General features: G+C 36.8%; 1 protein-coding gene across 3 annotated transcripts in view; it reads right to left on the bottom strand.

The window, feature by feature from the left end:
• Positions 1-598: 598 nt before the first annotated feature.
• Positions 599-24192, bottom strand: part of NUCB2 (nucleobindin 2) — a 28690-nt gene continuing 5096 nt past the window's right edge. For all 3 annotated transcript variants that reach the window (XM_080344934.1, XM_080344935.1, XM_080344936.1), the window contains exons 2-13: positions 18957-19100; positions 18215-18322; positions 16785-16911; positions 14074-14177; positions 12585-12770; positions 11916-12006; positions 10361-10419; positions 8370-8462; positions 7242-7331; positions 6524-6694; positions 6121-6202; positions 599-4294 (exon numbers count right to left, since the gene is read on the bottom strand). In XM_080344934.1, the coding sequence (XP_080201060.1) occupies positions 4182-4294; positions 6121-6202; positions 6524-6694; positions 7242-7331; positions 8370-8462; positions 10361-10419; positions 11916-12006; positions 12585-12770; positions 14074-14177; positions 16785-16911; positions 18215-18322; positions 18957-19100 (1368 nt within the window). In that variant the 3' untranslated portion in view covers positions 599-4181. The remainder of the gene's footprint in view (positions 4295-6120; positions 6203-6523; positions 6695-7241; positions 7332-8369; positions 8463-10360; positions 10420-11915; positions 12007-12584; positions 12771-14073; positions 14178-16784; positions 16912-18214; positions 18323-18956; positions 19101-24192) is intronic.

The following is a 24192-nucleotide window of genomic DNA, read 5'->3' on the forward strand; positions in this document are numbered from 1 at the left end:
AGATACATTTACAAAATGGAAAAGTCTGATATGGCTGGATATGGCATCAAGTCCTGTGGCTCTCCCCAAGAGACACATTGCCTCGGCCATTCTGACATCCCCAAACGGTGAGGCCTTGGTTTTGAAGGCAAAATCTGTAAGCAAAGAGAAAGTAATCTAGAGAGAATCTGTTATTAAACCTGGGGGTGCTTCACCTTTTCTGGGATTTCTGGTTTGCATTTGTAACAAGTCAGGGAATTGTGTGGTGTTGGCATGAGTTTGTAATGCTTTTGCAGGAGCATTTTAATTAGTTGGTTTGTATTTTTATGAATACAGAAAATTGAGCATTTGAATGCCTAATTAGCGAATAGCTCTTGCAGCTGGTACCAGGGAAGAACACAAGATACTTACGTATTTTTATAAATTCCTTTTCTTATCTTTTGAGTAAGCAAAAATGGAAGGCAAACAGGGCCTCTAAACAGGAAGTTGTGCATATACACAAGATCTAAACCCACTTCTTTCCCACCCACTTAAAATAAAACACTAGACGTCTGTCACTGCGCTGAGTTTCAGTTTAATCCAGTTAAAAACTAATCTATACAAAGTACAGAGCGGGGCTTGTTTTTTTTTTCCTACATGTATTGCACTGGAGGATATGGATTTGTACAACCTTGACCAAATCTTACTTCTTCATCCTCCTACCAAAATCCCAGCCAAGTACAAAACCAAATCTCTGCATCTTTGTCTTGGAACTGGTGTCTGTATGAAATTACATTCAGTTTTCTTGTAATCACCTCCTAAATGAAAAGCAGAGTACAGATGAAAGCACAGAAGCCCATGATATTCCAGTCCCTTATTTATCTGTGATTATAGCTTTCTACTTCCTCACTTAGCTGTACACTTAGTTTGTTTGGGGTTTTTTTTCAACTTTAAAAAGCTCCTGAGAAATCAGTACTATGGTAGAAACATGCTTTTAGCAGCTAATACTTTTAGTTGCTTTTATGGAAGAGAGAACCCAATTAAAAGACATCAGCACTAAAAACAACAAAACACATTGAAAAGCAACAAATCTGTGAAATATTTCATATGTGTGACTTCAGCACATTGCATAACCTCTAAGGTAGATGTTCCTCAAAGGTTCCTCACTCTTACTTAAACCACACTTCAGAACTGATCCGCAAAAATAGTTTAGTGGCTTTATTACACTCAGATGGAGACCTCTTTTAGCCTGGGCCTTTGAGAAGGATGAGATGGACAGTATTGGGTGAACATTGTCTGTCAATAGACCAGACCTGACAGATCATCTTCTGGAAGGACATCCACCAGGTCCTTGCTGTCTTTGTGGACATGTGACACAGGTACCCATGCACATGAGACTTTTGAACTGGGTGGATGAGCATGACGTTGTAATTTGGTCTTTCATCACAAAAAACATTTAGGCAACAAACTTAAGATGTGCTCAGTAGCAGTTCAGGAACCTAAGCATTATTGAGGACTGAGGCTCTGACTTCCACATAATTTAGGGCAAATAACTGGCAGTTTGACTGAGCCTTGATTACTGTTAAAGATAAACCAAAACACCAATTCTAAGGCTTAAAAAACTTCCCGTTTCCTTTTCTAAAACATGAACAGAAAGTCTGTAGAATATTGCTGAACTGCAAGCCTACTAATTAAATTAACACTGACAAGAACAACATTTAGCTATCATATAGTAATTGAAGTTGTATGTCATTTTATACTGAATGCACCCCAGTGCCTGGTTGAAATGCAAAATGAGAAACTTTTGCTAATGCTGACAGCAAGGGAAAACTCTGATTTCTCACAAGTGGCTTCCTCAGAGTCCCCACTGACACTCACTACACGGTGGCGTGCAGGAGCTGAGTTCAGCGCCCAGGTTATAACAGTTCTTCACAAAACTCTGGGTGTTTCCAGGTAAATGGGATAAGAGAGATACAATACCCATCTCTGACAGCAGGGATAGTCAGGATCTTACAATCAAAATGTAAGAGGCTGCCCTGAAACCAAAGCTTGAGCATTACAATACAAAGCACCCCATTAAATATGACATTTGTTAGGAGGCAGATGTAGCCTGAAGGAATGATTTGTATGGTAGAAATGCCTTTACACCAAAGGTTTCAGTCCTTGATTCTGTACAAACATCTGTGGCTTTATAATTTGTCCTCTGCAAACTTTCATGTGGGATGGGGGTGAACACACATGAAAAATTTCCCCCACCTTTTCCACAATGTTTGAATAATTCCCCCTTTGTTTCCCTCCTTGCTCTGTTACCCATTATCAGGCTGCAACCCCAAAGCCAGGGCTGTGCAGTGAGAAACTCTGTTAGCCTGGCTGTAACTAGAACTATGTCTGGGACTCTTGGCAAACAGTCTCCTGCCAAAGACATAATCAAACTGATGTTAGAAGCATGGAAATGACAAACTGTGGGGACATTGATTTTGGAAACAAAATGTTAACCAGTTGTGCAGAGAACAAAACAAAAAAAAAGGTAAAAGTCCAGTTGTTTGAGTAGCATAAATGAAGGAAATGTGACATGACAACTAACAAGATGAAACAGATAGGGAAACCTAATCTGTTCTGGCAGGGAATTCTATGATATTGTGTGGAAAAAAAAAGAATGTGCTCGATCCTGCTTAAAGGAGCCTTAAACATGGAAGGAACACACCTAGCTTCTATCACAGTTCTTCAGAGAAACTTACCAAATGTCAATACAAAACATGGGTTATTGCCTTCTGTCTTACTTGAGTTGATTAAGATTTTCAAATCTTATTCTGAAAGGAACATATCTTTATAACTGAGGGTTGCCTCTGTTTCTTTGCTCAAAACTCATATGATTTCTTTTAATGACACTCAGCAGTTAGCCAGAGAATAGGAAGGAAAGGCAAAGGATACTTGCCACGGTGTATGCGTATCAGTTCAAAGCCAGCATTATACAGTCAGAACAATCCATGTTTAAAAAAAGCCTCAAACAGGGTTTACAGATTAGGATACTTCCAGTCTGAAATGAATGACAAGCAAGGACAATCGCACGACTTTGCAACATTATAGTAAAACCCACAGGAAAATGAACTTATTCTTGTAAAATCTTGGCTTACAACATTAGGGACCTACGCTGGTTGGTTACCAAATTAATACAGTCAAGTAGCACTCCTGTTTTAAGACCCTTCACAAACTTAGACCAACTGCTGGAAAACTAAGAGTTCATAGTAAGACTCTTAACAAGTCAAAGATTCATGTCTGAGAAGAGCCTTCTGAAGCGCATGGTGCATCTTGAAAAATCTGGTATTATCATAGGAGGTAGGATAATCTGTACAGAAAAAGACAAAGTCTTGTTCTGTTTTGCACAATATTTCTATCAACATAAAAAGCTTACTTAATAACATGCAAAATTTTGAGATCAGCTGGCACCTGATGAAAGAAACAGGGACAAAAGTACTGTCCCAAGAGCCAGCTGAGTATTCAACTGCTACACATAATTAATCTCAACAAGGAGGACGGTTCAGATCAGTACACCAGAAACACAACATTTTTTGAAGGCTTACAGTGAAATTCTTAGGCTTCTGTAAACATGAAAAATATTCACTGTTCCACATAATTCTTTGTTGTGTTTAGATTTTAGAAAGTGCAAATTTTCTGTGATTAAGTGTGATTGTTTTTATTTGGTCTCAAAGAAGAATAGGTTTGGAAGTGCTGGAAATGGTAGGCCTTTATCTATGGTCTTTGTTTCTCCATATTTTGCTTCTCAGCATGTCTGGAAAGAGTTTCTACATAAAACTAGACCTAACTTGACATTCAGGCCAGTTCCCTGCTTCCTCTCTGAGCAGATTCTAATTTGTACCTAAGCAGAGAATGGCAGCCATCTCCTCCCTTCTTTGTAAGAGAAGAGTTCAGCTCAGCCCCCTGCCCATGAAAACCTTTAGTCTTAATAGTTTTCCTCAATTCCCTCCTCCATTATAACCTCTGAATGATTCCCTTACTGTGTTGCTCACTGATGCATTGGAGAGAAAATTAGTTTAATTTATTATTCAAAGATGGTTTCATACTTCATCTCTAACATTTCTAATGGTTTGACAATCCAAGGAAAAAGTGAAGAGTTCATGTTTCGCTCTGATTTCCTGCCCACCCACTGCCCACCCTTCCCTCCCCCCAATAATAAAGATGCTACAAAGTTGAGGCACAAGTGGTTAAGGGTGAACTTGATCAGTTCTGGCAGCTGGTTCTTGGACGTGTACTGGTGGTAAAGGCTGATCACCTCCCGCAGGGTGTTTTGGTGCATCCCCAACTTTGTGTTCACCGGCTGTAAAACAACAATAAAACCATTTGTAACTTCTCAATTGAATTTGCCACAAATGTGAAAAGCCTCTAAAGGCAAGTTTCTAGTGCAGGGACAATCAAAAACAAAGTTCTGGGGTTTGGTCTGTAAGTGGAATAAAGAATTTTATTTGTGACTCCTAATGAAATTGGATTGAGATTACCCAACAGACTGGTCTTCTACAGATTTATATAAACTTATAATATCCTCTTAGATTACTAATTGTTACTGTTTACTGTGAAATATTTTCACTTCCATGAAACATTGGTTCTTTGGAGATTTTTCTTTCTGGAATATATTAGGTTTATGAAACCTTTAATCTCAATATGAGAAGCTTGGAAAAAATACCCACAACAACCTGCTCCTGTATTTTACTCCTCACTGTGTCAACAATACAACACCCTCCCTTTGCCTACCTTTGAATAATACTCATTTTCATAGTTAGCTGTAGATTTCAGAACTTGCAGCTGCATTTTTGTGATTTTTTTTTTTTTTTTCCTTAAATCACTCTTAGTACCTCTAGTAGCCTACAGATTAGAAATACTGTCTACTTGGATCTCCTTAACCCAGTGAATGAGTAGTGACTAGTTCTGGGTAACATAAAGAGTTCCTATGACATTTGATTAAATGACTTTGCAAAAAGTTTTTACATAAAATAACATACGTGTTCAGAACAGAATCTGCTACAATATTGCCAGTACCAAAAGACGTATCATTAATCCAATTCTCAGGGCATCTACTAATTCACATGAAGTTTTTACTGAAGGTGAGGGGGAGTGAGGCTCTCAGAACTAGGGATCATAAAATGAAATTGTGCACAGGCAGTTTTGAGGCAAATGAAAGACAACATTAAATTGGTACTGAAATTTCATTACTTGACAGAACTGAGGAGCTTTGGGATAGAATTTCAGGATACTCAACAAAGTAAGCTGTAATCACTGAATAAAGCATTTATGGTTTGAAAGCCCAATGTTGGGCCTGCAGCAAAGAGCTTCCAGTATTCAAAAGGCTGCTTGGACATAGTTTGAAGTCTTACGTTTGAGATGAATGTCAAGAAGTTCTAGAGCTCTACTGATAATGTTAGCACATGAACATGGAGGCCAGTAAAGCCATATTGATTTCAGCCTTTCTAGAGGAGTAGAAAAAGCTAATTTAGGATGCATGGGAGAATGGAGCCCCTTTAAAGCACAAAAGAAATGTGGACAACGTGTTATGCGTAGGAACTACTAATATATACCTGACCATTTTGTTGCCACTAATAAGTGAATGCAGCGACTTATTACAACATTCTTCTGAGGGTGCTGAAGCAATTGGTCGCTCATACTGTCTCAAACTAACTTGCCATGTCACGTTGTGTGCAACTTCTGGTAAATTTGCCACAGGGGGTACACTTGTTGAAAGCACTTACATGCTTTGATTTGTTCTGCTGTCTCAGACTGGTAATGCAGCCATAGGACACCAGACAGTCCTGGTCATTTCTATGTCTCTCTTCTCTGGATGCTCAGAAATCCCAAATATCCTAGATTTCAATCGTTTTAGACTAATAAGTACAACACAATCTCCTTCTTCTCTACCCATTTGATGCCTTGACTTGGAAAGTCTGCGTTTTTTTTTTTACTATGGGCTTAGAAACACTGAGATATCAGGAGTGCTTTAGAAGAGTTCCATACTTTCCTTTTCAAGACAGTTTAGTGAACCTCTCCCGAGATCATTAAAACCACATTCTATTAACAGTTCCAATAGAAAACACAGTTTTAATGACTGTTACATTGGAGATCTTATTCTGTGTATCTACACAGAAAGATACATACGGGGTTGGAATTTCAGTTCTCCAGCTGGTCCTGCAGGAGGATTTCCTTGCTGTAGTTTCTTTTGTTCCATCTGTTTTACGACCTGGTGAAAAATAAAATACCACAGTTGAAAAACGTAAATCTGTCAAATTTCTCTGATGTGAATACACTTAAAAGAAATTTTGCAGCCATTATGTTAAGTCTGTGTCAATGGGCCTACTGCTGAGTTAAGATACTTGCATTGTTTGCTGTAACTCTGAATGCTAGATTATGTTTTGATGTGGTATCATTAGTTTAGAATTCATCTGGGACTCAGAGGAGAACTCAGGGTAAGGAATGCTCCAGATCTGAGGATTGTCATGAGCTGTCACATGTTTAAGGATATAGAAAAGGAAAAAACATAATTCTGTTCTCCTAAGTGTACCTGCTGAAGCTCTTGTTTCTGAGCCTGAAGCTGGTCCTGCTGCCTCTGTAGCTCTTCCTTTTGCTTCTCAAGGTCTTCTGCCTTCTTTCTAAGTTCATCTTCTTGCTGAGAAATATGACTTTCAAATTCCTTCAGCTCATCCTCAGTGAAGAGCTGCTGTTGATCTAGTGTCTGCAAGAAAATACACACAAACGTGAATACTTAGGCAGAAATGCATACACAATGAAATTATTAACAGCTGAATTGTACAGTTCACTAAACAATCCTCAGAATTTTCATCAAAATATCCAGATGTGACACTGTCAAGCACTAGTACACTCACTGTAAGAAACAGCAAAATAGCAGTTTCTCAGCTATTTTCTCTGCAAAATTCCACTAAGGATTTAGAGGTAGGAGAAAAAATTCCTCTTGCTTCCAGCTGAGTTCCTATCTCCCCTTTAAAGTGACTCATAAACAAAATGTCCATTTTTGTTTTGAAAAGCATGTGGGGAAAGCTCTTCCAGAATCCACAGGGTGGCGTGAGACCTTTCTGTTTGTGTGTGGACAATACATCTGCATTACATTATCTGCTGCAGTTTGTATATTACATTTAGCTAAGGAGCTTAACCATATACATACCAAAACAGAACTGAAAAAAAGCAGATTCATGCCACTTGGTTTGCTGGTTACAATGACAGTAACAGTACAGTATGTTGCACTTGGAATACATTCTCATTACCTCCCAGCTATCTGGCTCCAAAAATTCTTTTTTCTCTGTAGCTCGCAGGAACTCTTCCAAAGTCACAAGCCGGTCCTTGTTGATGTCGACCTATTTGAAGCAAAAACTTAAACTCAATCTAAAGGATAGGGTTTGGTTGATTTAATATTTAATTTCATTATGCAAATATCTTAAAAAATAAACATTTTATAACTGTCCCATTTTCAAGGGAGTGTCTGCAACATCTTCTGAAAACTTCTCTCACAAGCTTATATAGCTTAACAGAAATGGAAATAAAACTAAATCCTCACATTTTACTTAAAAATTCATTGGCTTCATTGGAAACGTTATTTGTGGTCACAGCCCCAACTATAATAGTGGCATGCATCACTTTTTTGAGAAAAATGTTTTGTAGCTTTCTGGTAATAATTTTGTAACTGTGAGTCAGAGTAATATCCACTGTTGGATGGGGAGGTTTTAAAATGTAAAAAAAAACAAAAACAAAAACAAACCCAACTGAATTGTGTCAGAATCCTTTAAGGGGAAGGAAGGAAATGCTTCCCTGTATGACTAATAGAAGACCAGGCTTGCTCCATTCCTCAAGCTTAGGTAATATAGTTGAATACAGAAAAGATATAAATGAAAAACATGGTGGTTCAAAACATCCTATTCCCTTCCCTGTCTCCTGAGCTGAACTAGTAAAGGTATTCACTGTCATAGGTGACACCTTGAGCTCTGAACCTCTTCTGAAGGGACAAAGGTGAGCTACATGAAATAGGGCATTGCTCTACTCTCTCTTCTCACACCTCAATCTTACCCATTTGCCAAGTGCAAAAACACATTTAGAGTCTTTCCTGTTGGACGCAAAATTCATGGGCAATTTCTATTGAATGTCAGTATCTGCAAAATACGGAGGTTACAGCACAATTCCTTCTCTGGAATTTCTTAAATAAAAACTAGTCAGCAGGCATTTACATCAGAACATGGAGACAGGGCTTGAGAACTGTAGCTTGATGTGAATCCCAGCACAAACAGCATTCAGTGTTACAGGTCATCCCTTTCTGCTGTACTTGGACAGCCTCATGTTAGGACAACTGTATTTCTTGAACACAGAAGGAAATCAGCAGCTCTACTGAACATCAGTCCCACCTCGTTCATTACGTGTTCTCTCATTCTGAGCCTTTCTTCTTCCATTTCAACCATGTCATCCTCTTCATTTTTGGGATCATACACTTTTTCTAGCTGAAATTCAAAATCAGCAAATGTTAGTTCGGAAAAATGGCTACTCATTCAAATGACAGAGCATACTTGGAATCATAGTGCAAGATGTTGCTAAAAACACGAGTTCAGTGTTTTTCCAACAGAATGAGAGTGTGTGTGTAATTCTCTTTCAGCATAGTATTTAAGCAACAAGTGAACCTTTCTTTGCTAAGAATTAAATTTTTAGCTAATTCATGTGGTTGTTTGTAATTCAGTGCTGTGAACACTACAGTAAAATAGACCTCAGCATCCACAGTCTGATCCTACATTTAATTCAAAGCAGTCAGAGCTTCCATGTGGTTTCTGGAACAGGAGAGAGCAGCTTTTTTACCAGAGCATGCAGCTGACCTGTAGGCATTCAGGTTATCACAAGACAAATTGACTGCTTAATTTAATGGTCCACTTCTCTTCTTGCACATTGTCTTTCTGATGAGTTCATGCTTATTTGCTTCTACTTAGCTTTCTTAGTCATTAGGCTTCACTTGCTTAGCCATAGGTAATTTTAAGGCCTCAAGTATTTGTTTTCAAACTATGAAGCTGCAAAATGGTGGGACAAATCTGTCAAAAAAGGCTGCCATATATCTTCACTGTATTAGAGGGGATTATGGCAAAGTATTGTTAGAAATCTGTATTTGCAAATTTAATTTATTCAAAAATTTACAGTAGTTCAAATTTATAAGCTTCTATATATACTGTACAGCATATTTCCTCCCCGACTCATGAAATCCAGAAAAAATTCTAAGATTAGATATTGACAGCCACAGTACTGGATCTCTGAATGGGAAAATGAAGACCATGGCCTTTCATTTACTTATTCATTCTGCAATTCCCTTCACTGTAGAATTTCAGTATATTGTTATCATTACTCCCCTGGGAGGCAAAGAAGTACTAATATTTGTGTTTTCACAGACAACAAAACAAGGCTCAAAGAACCTAAGAGCCTGTCTACTTTATCAGATGTACATGAACTCCAAATTAGCTACACACAAAATATTTGAAATTTCTGTAGCAACTTCCACAACGTGCTGCCTTTGAGCCAGTTAGCACAGGCATGACCCTTTTTCTCTCTACAAGGCTTGGGAGTGGAGCATCTCCCTTATGAGGAAAGGCTGAGGGAGCTGGGGCTCTTTAGCTTGGAGAAGAGGAGACTGAGGGGGTGACCTCATTTATGTTTACAGATATATAAAGGGTGAATGTCATAAGGATGGAGCCAGGCTCTTCTCGGTGACAACCAATGATAGGACAAGGGGTAATGGATACAAACTGGAACACAAAAGGTTCCACATAAATTTGAGAAGAAACTTCTTCTCAGTGAGGGTGACAGACACTGGAACAGGCTGCCCAGGGGGGTTGTGGATTCTCCTACTCTGGAGGCATTCAAGACCTGCCTGGACGCCTTCCTGTGTAACCTCATCTAGGTGTTCCTGCCTCGGCAGGGGGATTGGACTAGATGATCTTCTGAGGTCCCTTCCAATCTCTAACATTCTGTGAGTCTGTGACTTGCTGATGAGCCCTGAATGAGCACAGCTACCCAGCTGCAGGACCTCTACCAGGCTGCATGTAGCCAGAGCAGGAGTGCAGCTCTCTGCATCACAAGTTATACAAGTATAGCTATCCCACAGATTAATAAAATCTCAAACAAGCCTGTGGTAGAGAAATAGATGAGCAGTAGATCTCTGGTGTCTGAGTCCTATGCTTCAACTACTTTATTTTCCCTGCTGATATGTTTTTATACTTTCATAGAAACATTAAGGATACAGAAAACTTGGTGTGAATATTCAAATTGGCAGTCCAAAATCCCCAAATATACTTGGAAAAAATACAGACATTCCTGTAACCATTTACTGAAACAAGTTAAGTATCTGAACTTTTTTTTTTACCTCTTTAGTAAATAGGGCTTCTAATTCTTGCTCATCCAGGAAACCATCATTATTGACATCTACAAAAAGTGTTGAAAATAAAAGCTGAGTATGTACAGAAAATAATACATGTAATAGTTCTCCATGAGTTAAGTAAGAATCAGCATACACATCTATGTAGATTAAAAACTTCATTTAACAAGATGCTGGTTACAAAGGTCAATTTTTCTGTTTAGGTTTTTATCAAGCATTGGCTGAACTGTATTGCCATTTTTGGCTGGTTAGTTGGACAAGTCTGGAGCAATCTCTCTATTTCTTAGATTAGCAAACTTAAATAGGTTACAACAGGATAGTACAGTGTGCATTTGCTAAAAAATGTTGCTGAAAACAAGTTGTCCCAATTTAACAACTACATTTGTAAATAGATTCAGGAGCAACAAAAATCTGTAGAAAAACTTTGTTAATCAACAGTACGACTCTTCAAAAAAACTAAAGAATTGTGAAAATCTATATAAATATGCAGCACTTGAGATCACTGTAAAATGACTTCTAATGACAAAAGCAAAGAGAATACTTGATAACTAACAAACCATCTTTTATCCTACATTCTACTCTGAATGTTGTTATACCACCTCTGAAATGGAAAGAGAATGTCTGCTTCAAACAAGTGTTATTATGCAGTCTTTTTGTTTAATTGCTTCAAAGTTTTTTATATACTAAGCTGTAAGGCAAAAGGTTATTTCAGCTATTTCTCTTTTGGTAAGATTTGCACAAAAAAGCTACCAAAAATTTTCAGAAAATGATCTTTCAAGATGTCTCTAAAAAGAAGAAATAAGGTTTAATAGCTATAATGCAAATTTATATATTTTATAAACCAAGATAAAGGTTCAGACTCAAGCTAGAACACTTCAGTTAAATTACAACCTTTGGGAGTAGTCAAATCCTACATACTGTTCAACCATTCATAGGCAAGATCTGCTTAAGGGTACTTCATTATTAAGCATTTAACAATGTCAGAATATAAGGTTACACATTTATATAATCACATTTAAAGCAAAATGCCTATTAAGATGCATCCTCACGTCTGCTGCTGTTTTATTGTTTCTAGCTGCACACTGCTCAGAAATATAGAGGCAGGATTGGGAGTCATTTTGGATTTTGTTTTATACAGGGAATCTTGCAACTTCTGAAGAGGCTTTGCACTTCTCCGGCACTTACCTGCAGAGCTGATGAGAAAGCACATTTTCTCACACACACCTCTGAGGATTTATTCCTAGCATGCTGTATGTAAGTAAACTTACAGATATGGATAGCCCTTTAAGTATCCATATTTGCCTGAGGAATCACTACTGGCTGCATGATTTTATAAGCAGTTAAACAAAACTCTGTTTTTAACTTTTAAACCTAATTTAAAACTTTGCAGTAAACTTACAAGCAATAGCATTTTTTTCTTCTACAGATTCATCCAAATTGCTTGAGGTATATGACTCCATCATAGCATAAGACAAACTTGCCCTTAGCAGAAGGTAACAGAAAGTCACTTCACTTGTTCATGAAATTAAACTAAACCTCTTACCGTGTAATTTGAAAAATGTTTTGGGGTCAAATTCATTAGGATCTAGTCCATCTGCTTCTTCCCACACCTCTTTCAGTTGATCTTTGCTTCCCTATGGATTGGTTACAAAGAAAAACTATTGAAAAGATGACTAAGTATAACTATTACAGTTTCTCTAAAAGGGTTTGTTTTCTAATTAGTCATGTTGCAATGTCTAATACTTTCATAAGACAGAAAGGCCCAGGGAAAGAGGGAGTGTCAAGGAAATGCGCATTCTGTGGAAAGGAACACCTATAATAATCAGTCATGCCACAGATACCCATCCAGAAACAACAGCTGAAGGGAGTTAAATTTTGCCTTTTCTGGAGCAAATGGTACTGTGATGCAGTTTCTTGCGGGCCAGGCATCCCATGAAGGCATCCCTACAGTTTTTAATACCATTCTAGCTTCTTATGAGTTTTAGCTTCTTAGTAAAAAATAATTCTGCCAGCAAATAGCATACTTGTACAGAAAAAAAAAGGGTATACATAGTGGGTTTTGTAATGCTCTCAGCATTGTTCCCACACTCAGCTCCCATGTCAATCAGAAGATGCAAATGCTGAGAACAAACAAGAGACACCCTTCTCTTTATTAGCTTTTTCTCTCTGGAAAGTTTCCACCCAATCATGCAAGAACAGATTATGGCCTTACGGGATGGTGAACTTTAGGGTGATCTCCATGTTTTTTCTTCATCTCCTCAAATTTGGATTCTTCTCGCTGCCTCTTTTCTTCATCCAGTGTTTTTAAATACTCTCTCCTCTCATGTTCTTTCATCATCTCATATTTCTTAAACTCCTCATGGCGAGTCTTATCATAGTTTTCCAGGTCACTTGTGGCCTAAAAATATACATATATGTAAACATATGATTACGCCACATGATTATGCTCACACATATGACATTAAAAACACTGTATTGTTCAGATCTGTGGGCAAGGTTGGCCATATTGCCATTCTCCTTTCAAACATGAGATAGACTAGTCTGGGGTTTCCTTTTACGTGACAGTGATGCAGAAACGTCTCTCTTCACTTTGTTATTTTCACACAAATTGATTTTCAAGGGCTCAACTCCTAGACCAAGACAGTTTTTGCAACCACACAGTACTGTAAGAAGGCACCAAGGTGTTCTTTCCAATCAATTAATAGTAAGTTGACTCAAAGTTAAGCAAGTCTCATAGTAATGAAGTGCAGCTTCAAATAGCTCCATTAACTCCTTGATTATTTCAGAATAAGAACGTTTGTAGCTTATCCTACAGTTTCATTTAAAAGTGCCTTCCTTAATAACGGGAGTTAGTTTGCAGTAGCTTAATACAGATATGGAGAGAAAGGGTGTGAGTGGAGAATTTCTGACAAAATTTTCCAAGGGTAAAAAAAATACACAAAAATAAAAGAAAGCTTAAAATATGCCTTATCTTTCAATTTATTTTGAAAATATAAACTCTGTCAAATTCTCATGTCAGACATGCAGTGCTCTCTAAAGCATATCTGAGATTAAAGTCTTTTTTTTCCCCTTGGGTAGCATATGTTTTTCAGCAGTTGAAAACAGCTGTGCTGTGCTTCATTTAACTGTATCTCCTTAATAAACATGCACTGAAAAAAAACCCCACACCTTTGATTAGTACTGAATCTGCTAAATACTTGAATGCCATGCCCAGCATTTGCAATTTCTAATATGGATATCTTAAATTTTACTCTGCTGTGGTTTTGCAGCTTGAGATATATATATATATATATATATATAATAGTAGATCCCAAAATTTCAAATGGCTAGTTTAGGAATGATTATTTGTGAGACACCTAAATAATTTAGAAATAGAAATCAGAAAATATACTTGGGAAAAATGTACTCCTATCAAGATTGTATTTAATTTAAAGGCTTCCAGAAAGGAGTATTTTATTCCTAAAGTTGTTTGTACTGGCACATGAATGGAAGTCCTGTTAAGATGTCACTCCAAAACTGACGGGCTCTTCAGCATAAACCACGATGGCAAAAATTTTCAAGTGTGCAATGGAGACAACTGACTTTTCTCTGAAAGCTGTATATCATTTATATTTAAAAAGTGGTATATATAAAAGGATTTGGCTTTACCAGAGAAAAAAGGCATAATAATTAATACAAAAAAACCTCATAGTAGCACTCACTGCTTTGATCAACATATCTAAGTCTTTAGGTTCAAACGTGTCAGGATTCTGATGGTTCAGGTGCTCAAACTGTTTAAGGAGAGCCTGATGGTCTAAGCCAGTGTCTGAAAGAACAAGGTACAAATGTAAAACATTAGAATAAGTTTGAAATCAAGCAAGATCCGGAAATTTAAAACTTTCATATGGGAGCTTTTGCCTTCTAAGTACCTGAGGCTCCCTGAGGACTGGATAATTTTTTCACTTTTGGAAGAAACTATAGCAACACTTCTAAAATTGCTTTTCCTGAAGAAGACTGATGAACTTGATAGTAATTTTCCACTATGATGTGTCAGTGTAGCATTGAACACAGTAATTTAACATTCATGAATTAAGGCGTGTGTTTCAGCAAAGAAAACTACAATCAATTTGAGCTTCACAGAATAAGAAAAACATTTTATTCTCTTTTATATAAATCAGATAGTTGCAGTATCAAACCTAACAACCTGCACCTCTTCACTGAGCTAGGAGAAGTCTGACTCTTCTGTCACCCTGTGCATTTTGCAAATTACTTATGTCTGCCCAAAAATGTATGTACAATATGGTGTAAAATTATATCAAATCAGATAAGTAGATATTCAAATTCCATTTGTTCAAAACGCAAGTACAAGACAGTGGAGAGTCAGGTCCTGTGTCTAAAAGCTGAAAACATTTCTCTCTTCCTTATGACAGGAACAATACCAATACACAATGCACTAACAACAAAACACATTTCTACAACAGGCTTTCCTAGCTGTTACCATGGTTTCTGACTGCTAATTCTAGATAATAAAGCTACCTTAAACAGCATACACTTTGATATGTTATGTATAACAATTTTGACAAGATTTTACTAGGTTACTTAGCAAAGAAGATTTCATTTGTTTAAAAAAAAACCCTGAAAAACACAATTTTCAACATGTCATTCTTTGGTAAACTGTCTTACACTCAATGCTGTGTTTGCATTAACAGAAAATGGCAAATGCTGGCTGGTGCAGATTTCAAGCATCATTCCTCCCTGGTGAGATCATAATTTCTGATGAAATACGTGCGGCTAAGCCTGTTTTTGAAAGATGTTTAGAAGTTGCTTTAAGGCTTTATAAAAAGGCAAAAAACAACCCCCAGACCCATCTTCTTCCATATTTATGGGAAAAGACTAATTCTATTTAATAGTTATTTACTTGCCACATTACTGTATTACTGGAGACCAAATCCCTAACATTCTTCTGTCCTATACTGATCAGTCTAGTTGGATCTTGGTGAAAATGTTTAAAAACACATCTGGGTCAGGACTGAATATATACAGAATATAATCTCCAGCCTGTTTTTTTCAAACCTGATCCATTTGAGAGGAAAGAATACAGGGGGGATTTGTGCTTTTTATTTTTTTAGATCAGAAAGAAGAGTAAGATGTTAAGTGGTGTTCCAGGGAAAAGATTAACACAAAAAATAAAAGGAGAGCAAACAGCTCTGCCTGCTCTTACTATAGAATGCTCTTTTGCACATGTTCCAAGATGTTGCCTAGGTGTAAATTATGCAGTTGTATTTTATAGATAATCTGGCCATAGTTGTTGTATGTGATGTGAAGTACTCACTGGCTGGGCTGATTATAAACCTTAAAAAACATTTTCTCACTCCTGAGGTTTTCACATCTTAGTAGTAATCTGAATATTTTGAACCAGAATAATCTGTTCTTGTTATTTCCCAAATGTAAGATCTCACACTGATACTGTAACACATACGATCTGTTGGGGGGGACTTATTTTTTCTAAAGCATGCTTTTTTAGTAGGATTTCTCCCCATAACTTGCAAAGGCTTCTAATAATAAAATAATTATTATTTTTGTATTAGAGCTTTTTGCAAGGAACAGCAATTCAGAAACAAGATCATGCAGTCCATCATTAGGATCTTTGTTTATGAACAACTAATTCTCTCCAAAAATAAACCACTAATACGAAATTTACAGAATTAGTGCTAAATGTGAACTTTAAAAATGCTTCAGTAGTAAGAAATAAAAAGGGACAGCATTTCCCACACAAACATACAGCAACCAGAATAATTAGAAACCTGTATACTTTATTCATTAAAAGAAATGGCCTGAGTTTGTAGGATTTCATTAGCAATTAAGAAAATGCTATGGAGAGTTCTTGTGACTCCAAATGTTGTTGTTTACTCAGGAGCTTAAAATTGTGCCAAAAAATAAGGAAAATACTCTTCTAAACTGAAGTCTTTGATGTTTGTTATAAATTTGTGCAGTAACTCTATTTGGTGGAAAGGAGGCTTAAAAAGAGAAAAAGGAAAACTTTTGTCGTAACTGACTGTAAAAAACAATTAGTTTTCTACTTTGTAAAGACATGAAAAGCTATGTCATGTTGTACTACTATATTACAAGATCTCAGTGACCAATCTATAAAACATAAATCTACAAAAATAAAAATAGGCTGAAAAGGGATTAAAAGTATCTGAAAAACCCACTGCCAGAATCAAGTTAAGTTTATTTATCAAATACAGACTTTTCTTCCCAGTTTCCTATAAAGATGGGTCTTTACTGGCTCCAGGCCAGCTCAGGAAGGACACTCACTTCCAGCTTACAGTCAATATTGCTGACAACAAAGAATGCACAATGGAGGGACTTTGGGCACCCCTCCAACACAATCCCGTCTGTTAACTCACCAAGTTAAATTTTATATTCTTACCTTGAACAGAATCCATTTTAGCTTTAATTAACATTCTTAATCTTGCTACTTCTTGTCTTTTTAGTTCATCCAGCCGTGTTCTCACATGATGGCTCACTAAATCAAGCTCCCTGCTTAGTTTTCCACTCTGTCAAAAAACAAAAGTTATACATAAAAAACAGAAGAAAGTAGCCATTAGGATTCCCATAAGACACAAGCTGCAAGACAGCAGACTAGTGGCTGTCTTTGGCAATACTGTAGCCCACACTATAAGAATACCAACATCTTTTCAAGGAGCAGATTCTTTTTTTTTTTTAAGCCTATGGTTATAAAAACATAGATGAATCCTAAAAGCTTTCTGAAAATATAATATCTAAGTATTTTGCTTCTCTAAAGAGAAAAAGCTTGGTCTTGAAGCGGCAATGGCTAAATATGTTTAAGAAGTGACAAATTTCTTGATTAAATGTTCTTGAATTAGTTAAAAAGAACTGTGAGATACACACAAAATGCTGTGTTCTTCATCCACTTGATGATGGCTGTACGACTTGAGAAAAGGTACAAGCACAGCAACAGCCACCAATGTGTATTGCAAGAATATTTATCAGGATCTGGAAATAGATAGTAACCTTCAAGGGTTACACTAGGTGTAGCACAGAAGAAAAAGAAGCCAAAAGCTGCCAACGGCAACATGAGATATTAAAGAAAATGCAAAGGCAGGATCTCCTCTTTAAGTCTGTCATCACTTTAGACTGTTTCCTACCTGTCCCTTGCTGAATTTCTAGCTCATAAAGGGGAATGCAGAACAGCCACCACCTAGAGCCAGGAACTAAAGTAGAAAAGACAAGAGTGTGGTGAGGTTTTGGAGAGAGTGCTATGTGGATTGGCACAAAAGAAAGGACAGCAGGGAGAAAGCCAGAGGTCTAGTTTATTCCTATATACACTAACTTTACCTTTAGCACAACTCCTTGATTTTCCTAGACTTTAAAATCTGACTGTCTTGTAATTCTCTTCCATGTCATCATATTCATTTGTGACATACTACCTTAATCTCAGAAGGCAGATATACCTCTGTTCAAAACAGCATTCCAAACTACTCAGCAGACAATAGTGAATGAGAGCTATTCTTGCAGTTGTTTTGATGTACATTAAGGTTCACCTGCCTGTATGGAGTCTGTAACTAGCTTTTTAGTAGATAAGTAAAAGGCAGAAACCATGCATTCAAGTATACATTGCTATGGGATATTCTTTAACAAACAAAAGTTCTACTGTCCCTTGACTAAAGACAAAGTTTTAGTAAGAGTTAAATACCTAAGTAAATGAAAATGAAAGGAAATTTAAGCTCACAAAAATTGAGAGGAGTATGTAAAAAGAAAACAAAGAATACAACATAAATGGCTCATGATTATGGATTTAATTAACCTTAACTTTTTTTTTTTTTTTTTTGTACCTACCTTTATTTCTTCTATGTCAGCAGTCTGGAGTTTCTCCCTAAAATGCTTATCTGTTTCCAAGACATCTATTACTTGCTTGAGATATTCATCATAATAAAGTCCTGTATCCTTCAAAAAATAGTGTAAAATTCAGAAAAGAATATACTGCCAACATTTCATTTTGTTTAAATATAAGGATTAAACTGAAACTCAAATCTCAGCAACGCAGACATTATACTCTCTTACTTCATTTTTTTCTGATTTGCATCATGGCCCTATAACAACTTATGATTCATTTGTTTCAGTAACTGATGAGGAGAAAAGTGTTTAGGAATCCATGTCATACACAAGCATCTGTCATGTTAATATAGGGGTTTTTTTTAAAGTGCAATTTATTCATTTGTGTTCTATTTGAAACAGTCAAACAGAATCACAGAGTGGAATTTCCTAAGCCACCACTCAAATCACTTGAAAAAAAAGTCTCTGGAACAGTAAACAGCTCTTCCTCTCAGAAGCTGGGGAATTCCTTCTATGCGCCACCTCACCTTTAGCAGTTCATGGAAAAAAAAATGAAAGAGAACACATTTAAATGGAACCTCACTATAGTAGATGGTAGAGTATATGAAAATACTGATTAGTATCAGTTTCCTTCCTGCAAGCAGTTCCAGTAAAGAACATCTGAATTTCAGGAAGGCAGTTTGCTATAGCCAGATTGCTAACAATTAGGAAAAATATTTAATTAGATAAATTTCATTACACTTACTGGGTTTTCTACCTTCTCTCCTTCTACATGGCCTTCTCCTTTGACTTTTGTCTTATCTATATCTATAGGTACAGCTTCCAAGACCATTAGGAGACATGTCATCAGCAAAATACACTGCTGGGGCAGGACAGGTAGCCACTTCATCTGAAATGAGACCAAGTCACAAAAATTAACATAAATAATGTTATTGTACTGTACTGATTAGAATTTTTTGACGTTCCTACATAGATACCTCCAATAACCCACTTCTCATATGTTCTACTGCTCTCAAGGAATACTAAAACTCACAGAATACAGCTTTAATTTGTAAAGGCCACTAGTACAGAACCAGATTTCCTCAGATTATTTTAGTTGTGCGGCAAACTGAAGTTGTACTGTAAATGGTGAGAGGTTTTTAACATGTTGTGGTATTATCAATGGCTCCACAGTAAAGAAGGGAACACCCAGTGTTCATATACTTGTTTAGAATGGCCAAGTCTTGCATAATTAAGACTGATGTTCCTACTTTGATCATGTCTTTGCTGAAGTTATTGGCAAACTCCTAAAGATAAAAATGGACACTAAATCAGATCTTAGTGTGGTAATGCCAGTAGTTTTTGTGTTTCAGCAATGGAGTAGTTTGCCTAATTTGGAGTCAAGATCCCCTCGAAAATTTATTTACAGGAAAAATATTTTTCAATTCATGTTATATCTGTATTTCAAGTTGACAGAGACTCATAATAAAAGTGTTCACATCACCTGAAATTGTGGCTGAGGCTGGGGTTTTATTAAGCCAGTCTCCCCTATACTTTCTTTGGTGCCTCATATGGGGCTAACTCCCACATAGTTTGATGAGCACTGAGCACTTTGGGAGTTATTGACCTCTGTCTTCATCTCCTCTATCAAATTTGGTTTAAAAAGCTCAGTTCATTCAGAAACTGATAAGATGGAATACTTAAACAGGAAATCAAGCTAAAAAAGTAACTACAGTAATCCAGCATCCAACAGCAAAGTCAGGCTCTTGAGACAATTCAGCCAATTCAGCTTATGACAGTTCACAGTCTCTGGATATTCTAGAAAAAAGCTTGAGCAAACTCCAATGTTAGGTTAGTAATGTAAACCACCTCCTGGAAAGTGAAAGTTACCAGTCCAATACTGCCTTATTTTAGACACGTCAAAGAAAAAGACATAACATTTGAAAAATGGGAAGTCAAAGAAATCTAAAGTATACCTGCCACAAGGAGAATTTCTGTACAAGTGCTTTAACTAATCATGCAAGTCTGTCAAAAGTACCTACGTCCACCAGCAGCAAATCCTTAGTTTTTGGGGGGGTGGGAGGAACAAGATGTAATTATGGTATCAGTGCCGGTTTTCCTGAGTACATGCTCTGGTACTGGATAGCATTAGTTTTGCTTGAATTAAGCTGCCCCTTTACTAAGGCAACAAAAGTAGATAACAGCAGCTGCTTAATATTAAGCATTGTTGACACCCTTTATTCATGTAAGTATTATGTAGAAGAAAGCACTCGTTTTAAGAAAAAAACATGGGAAATGCACACAAGCTATGCAGAGATATTCTCTCTTTTGTTGGGGATGAGGGAATAGCTGGAGATAAAAATGTGTCCACCTACCTATTTTTTGGTTTATATGTCAAAGGCTCAAGAATGACAAGAATTCTCTGAAACTGTTTTTTCCTAAGGACATCTTCAGCAAAAAGAGCCTAAATGGATTCTGCTCATTTGTAGAAAATACCTGTTACCTTCATTTAAAATATGACTAACATCTGATTACTACCAGAACGGATAGCAGGAGCTATTGTTGCTGCCACATTAAGCGCATTAGATTCAATGTCAGTACTTCTGTCAGTCATTTGAAATAGAAGAACCTTAGGAGGCCTAAACTATGCTACAGATATTATCAGAGCATTATTTCTTAACAAGAAAGGTTTATAAATTATATATGTAGGACTGAGAATATTTGCAAGGTGGTGGTTCACTTCCAAAGCAGATTGAGATACAGTTGTGAGGAAGTCACTGTACTTTCCTTCTCAGACGAAAAAAACGGCAAAGAAAGTAAAATTAAGGCAAACACTTAATTCAGTATCTGTCAACTAAGTGTATTTAATAAATGAAAATGAGAGAACTGAACCTCAAAATCTGCTTTGAAAGATTCTGGATGAATAGCCTGGGCAATAAGTTCTCTAAACATAGAGCATCACAGTAGAAAACTTTACAGGTAAACTAAAAATCCACTTTGCTGAAATTCTAGCAGAGTAGGAATAGGGCACTCTTGTAAACTGATAAGTGAAAGGTCTTAAGTATGCAATGGATATAAACCAAAACTAATAAAAGCAAAAGACCTATTAAGTTTATACTAACTATACTCTCAGCATTTTTAGAACTGTTTATTTTTAGAAGGTTATGTATGTTTGAAATATTAATTTAAAGAAACAGTAGCTTCTGGTAATGCTAAAAATTTGGACCCCTGGGAGATTAATATTTTCCCAACTTAAATATTTTCATATATACAAAATTATAGAAAAAAACTAATTGAATTGTATTATAAACCACTCTAGTTATGTAAGGTGTGTAAACAATGCTAGAGTTAGGTTACGTTATGGTTGGACTCAATGATCCTGAGGGTCTCTTCCAACTGAAATGATTCTATGATTCTATATGTGACTATTATTTGAGCATTTCCTGTGAGACCAACACGTCATGTAGTGAGATGAACCGTGGCAGAGAAGCCAGAAACTAGAGTGGTAGCTGTAGTTATGGCACTGACTCATTCCTTGCCTACAGCAAGTACCAAAGCCAAGACTTTCAACAGTAGTAATTGCTCTTTGATCCACTTTAAAGACATAAATAGTCTTTTTTTTAAGCTGCTGACCAACAATGTCTAGTAACATGAATAATTGTGGAGATGGAGATTAGCAGATAGGGCTGAAGGGGGGTACACCTTTCAATTTTTAGGACTTCTTTCCTTGCTACTCAGGAAACCTGATACATAAAATGTCTACGCTGAACTGAAACAACTGAGATATAAGCAACCGTGTTGGTCTGCCAGACCTCATAAGAGAGAGCACTAATGTACAGCAGATTTGGAATGGGCAACTGAAGCTATATAATCTTAAACCACCTCTGCAGCAGTCAGGAGAGCTTATCTATCAAAAGTCCTAATCAAACAAAGAGTCATTGGGTCTGCTGGCTTTCTTTTGTGCTCATTGGTTCCCTTGGAAATACCAACCTTTGTAATTAGATGCTGTCATACATAATGGAAAGGACTGGATGATATAACAATATGTTCTTCACATCTATTTGACATAATAAGCTGCTCTGAAAAGAAAGCTATCTACTGTCCATCAGGCAGTTTTGTTTCAGGTTGTGCATATGGTGTTTTTATTGTAGCCCTTTTGATAAAACAGGTCAAAAATCCACCCGTAGCAGAGAAGACCAAAATGAATAAGCAAAAAAATATCTCTATCATTGGAGCTGACTTTGTAGACTGCTATGCTTAACACAGGACTCTCAATAGTATTTTGAGGAACCCAACTGTTTACACAATCTGTGCTGAAACAAGCAAATTAGAAATAAATTTATTAGAATAAAAAATAATTACTAAGTGAAGACAGAGTTAGTGTATTTAGGTATCTATTAGTCCAAGACAATACTAATCAAACTGCCCTCAATAAAAGGTGACTAAGACATGCATCAGCCTTTAGAGTGTGACAGTCACAACTGAGTCACTGAGCACATTCTACTCTGACACATATTAGAAGATAGAAACCAGGTCCACTGCAAATTCTAAGATTAATCAGCTGCAAAAAAACCTCAGCATGAATCTCAAATTCAGCAACTAGAGGGAAGAGTGACAAGAGGCAGGATGAAAGCAAAACTAGGGTTCCAGGTTTTGTTCCACTAAACACTTTACTATTAAGTTTGTCCTGCTCTCAGCCTGTTACCAGCTGCCTTAAAGAGTTCTTGACTTTTGAGAAACACGTCCCTGAATGCCCATTTCTTCCCAGCCTTTGTAGGGTGAATCTATGTGTCTCACATAGAGACGTGGTTTCTTCTGTAAGGACTAGGAGCTACCAAGGCAATAGACAATCACAGCGCTACAGACAAGAAGCAGTGTCAACCTGGTCATTGTCATCCCCGGTACATAATGCACAGCATACATCCTCATGCCCTGCCATGGGTGCATCACTTAAGCCTTTTATTTTACTTTTCTTACCACTGCTATATAGCTTAATAGAAATATAAATTGTCATGAATCTGCCCAGCTGACTGGTTACTTTCTTAGAGACAGACAGAAACACCTAATGTTACAATTGTCATCTGGAAATTAAGTTACTCTAGTCAGAGACATGTAGCCCACCTAGCTGAAAAGCTAGCACAACTCTAATCTGCTTGTATCAGAAATCAATCTCATCTTTCCCAGAGGGATAAAGAAACATTTCTACTTGTAATACATAAAGAGAACTAATCATAAAAGTAGTGCTTTAGAACTGACTAACATTGTAGTTTTTAAACAAAGCCAATATCCTAAGCTTTCAGAGAAAATGAAAAATAAAAACTTCTCTAAGCAAAAAGTATTCTAAAAAAAACCCAGAGTGAGTGCCAAGAGAATGAGAGACTCAGCAGAAAATAGAGCCACCAATGTACTTGCATGAACAGAAAAATACAATCAGAAAAGTAGGCTGTCTGCCAGCAACCTCGATCTTGATCCCACTAAAGTTAATCACAAATTCCTATAACTTCAGTGGAACAGGATCAGACATTCAAATTATAAAGACTTATGGGCTTTGAAAGATAAATACCAAATGCAGCTTCTAAAGTTTGTTCTAGCAACATTAACACAAGCAGCTAAACATGGCTTTAGCACACTTAGTTTACACAACTGCCAGGTGTTTATAATATAGACCTGAACATTTACTTTTCATTACCTTAACACCTATTGCCCGGAAATCAACATAATACTGGTACTGATATTTCCACCACCCTCCTAGCAAGTAACACCCAATGTCAAATTTTCTAAAATTGAGACAGGCAAAACCATATCCTGATTATCAGTGCATATAGTGCATAGTGTCTGCACATGTAGAAGCTCAGTGGATGATTACAAAGCAAGAAAGCACAACATTGTAAATGCCATATTGCACATTTGCACTTGCCAAACTCATTAAAAAAAAAAAAAAAATCTAAGATCTACAGATCTTCATCTTTCTAAGAATATTACAGCATCAGTACTAGAATGGG

This window comes from Nesoenas mayeri (assembly GCF_963082525.1).
Source record: "Nesoenas mayeri genome assembly, chromosome: 5".
Lineage (NCBI taxonomy): Eukaryota > Metazoa > Chordata > Aves > Columbiformes > Columbidae > Nesoenas > Nesoenas mayeri.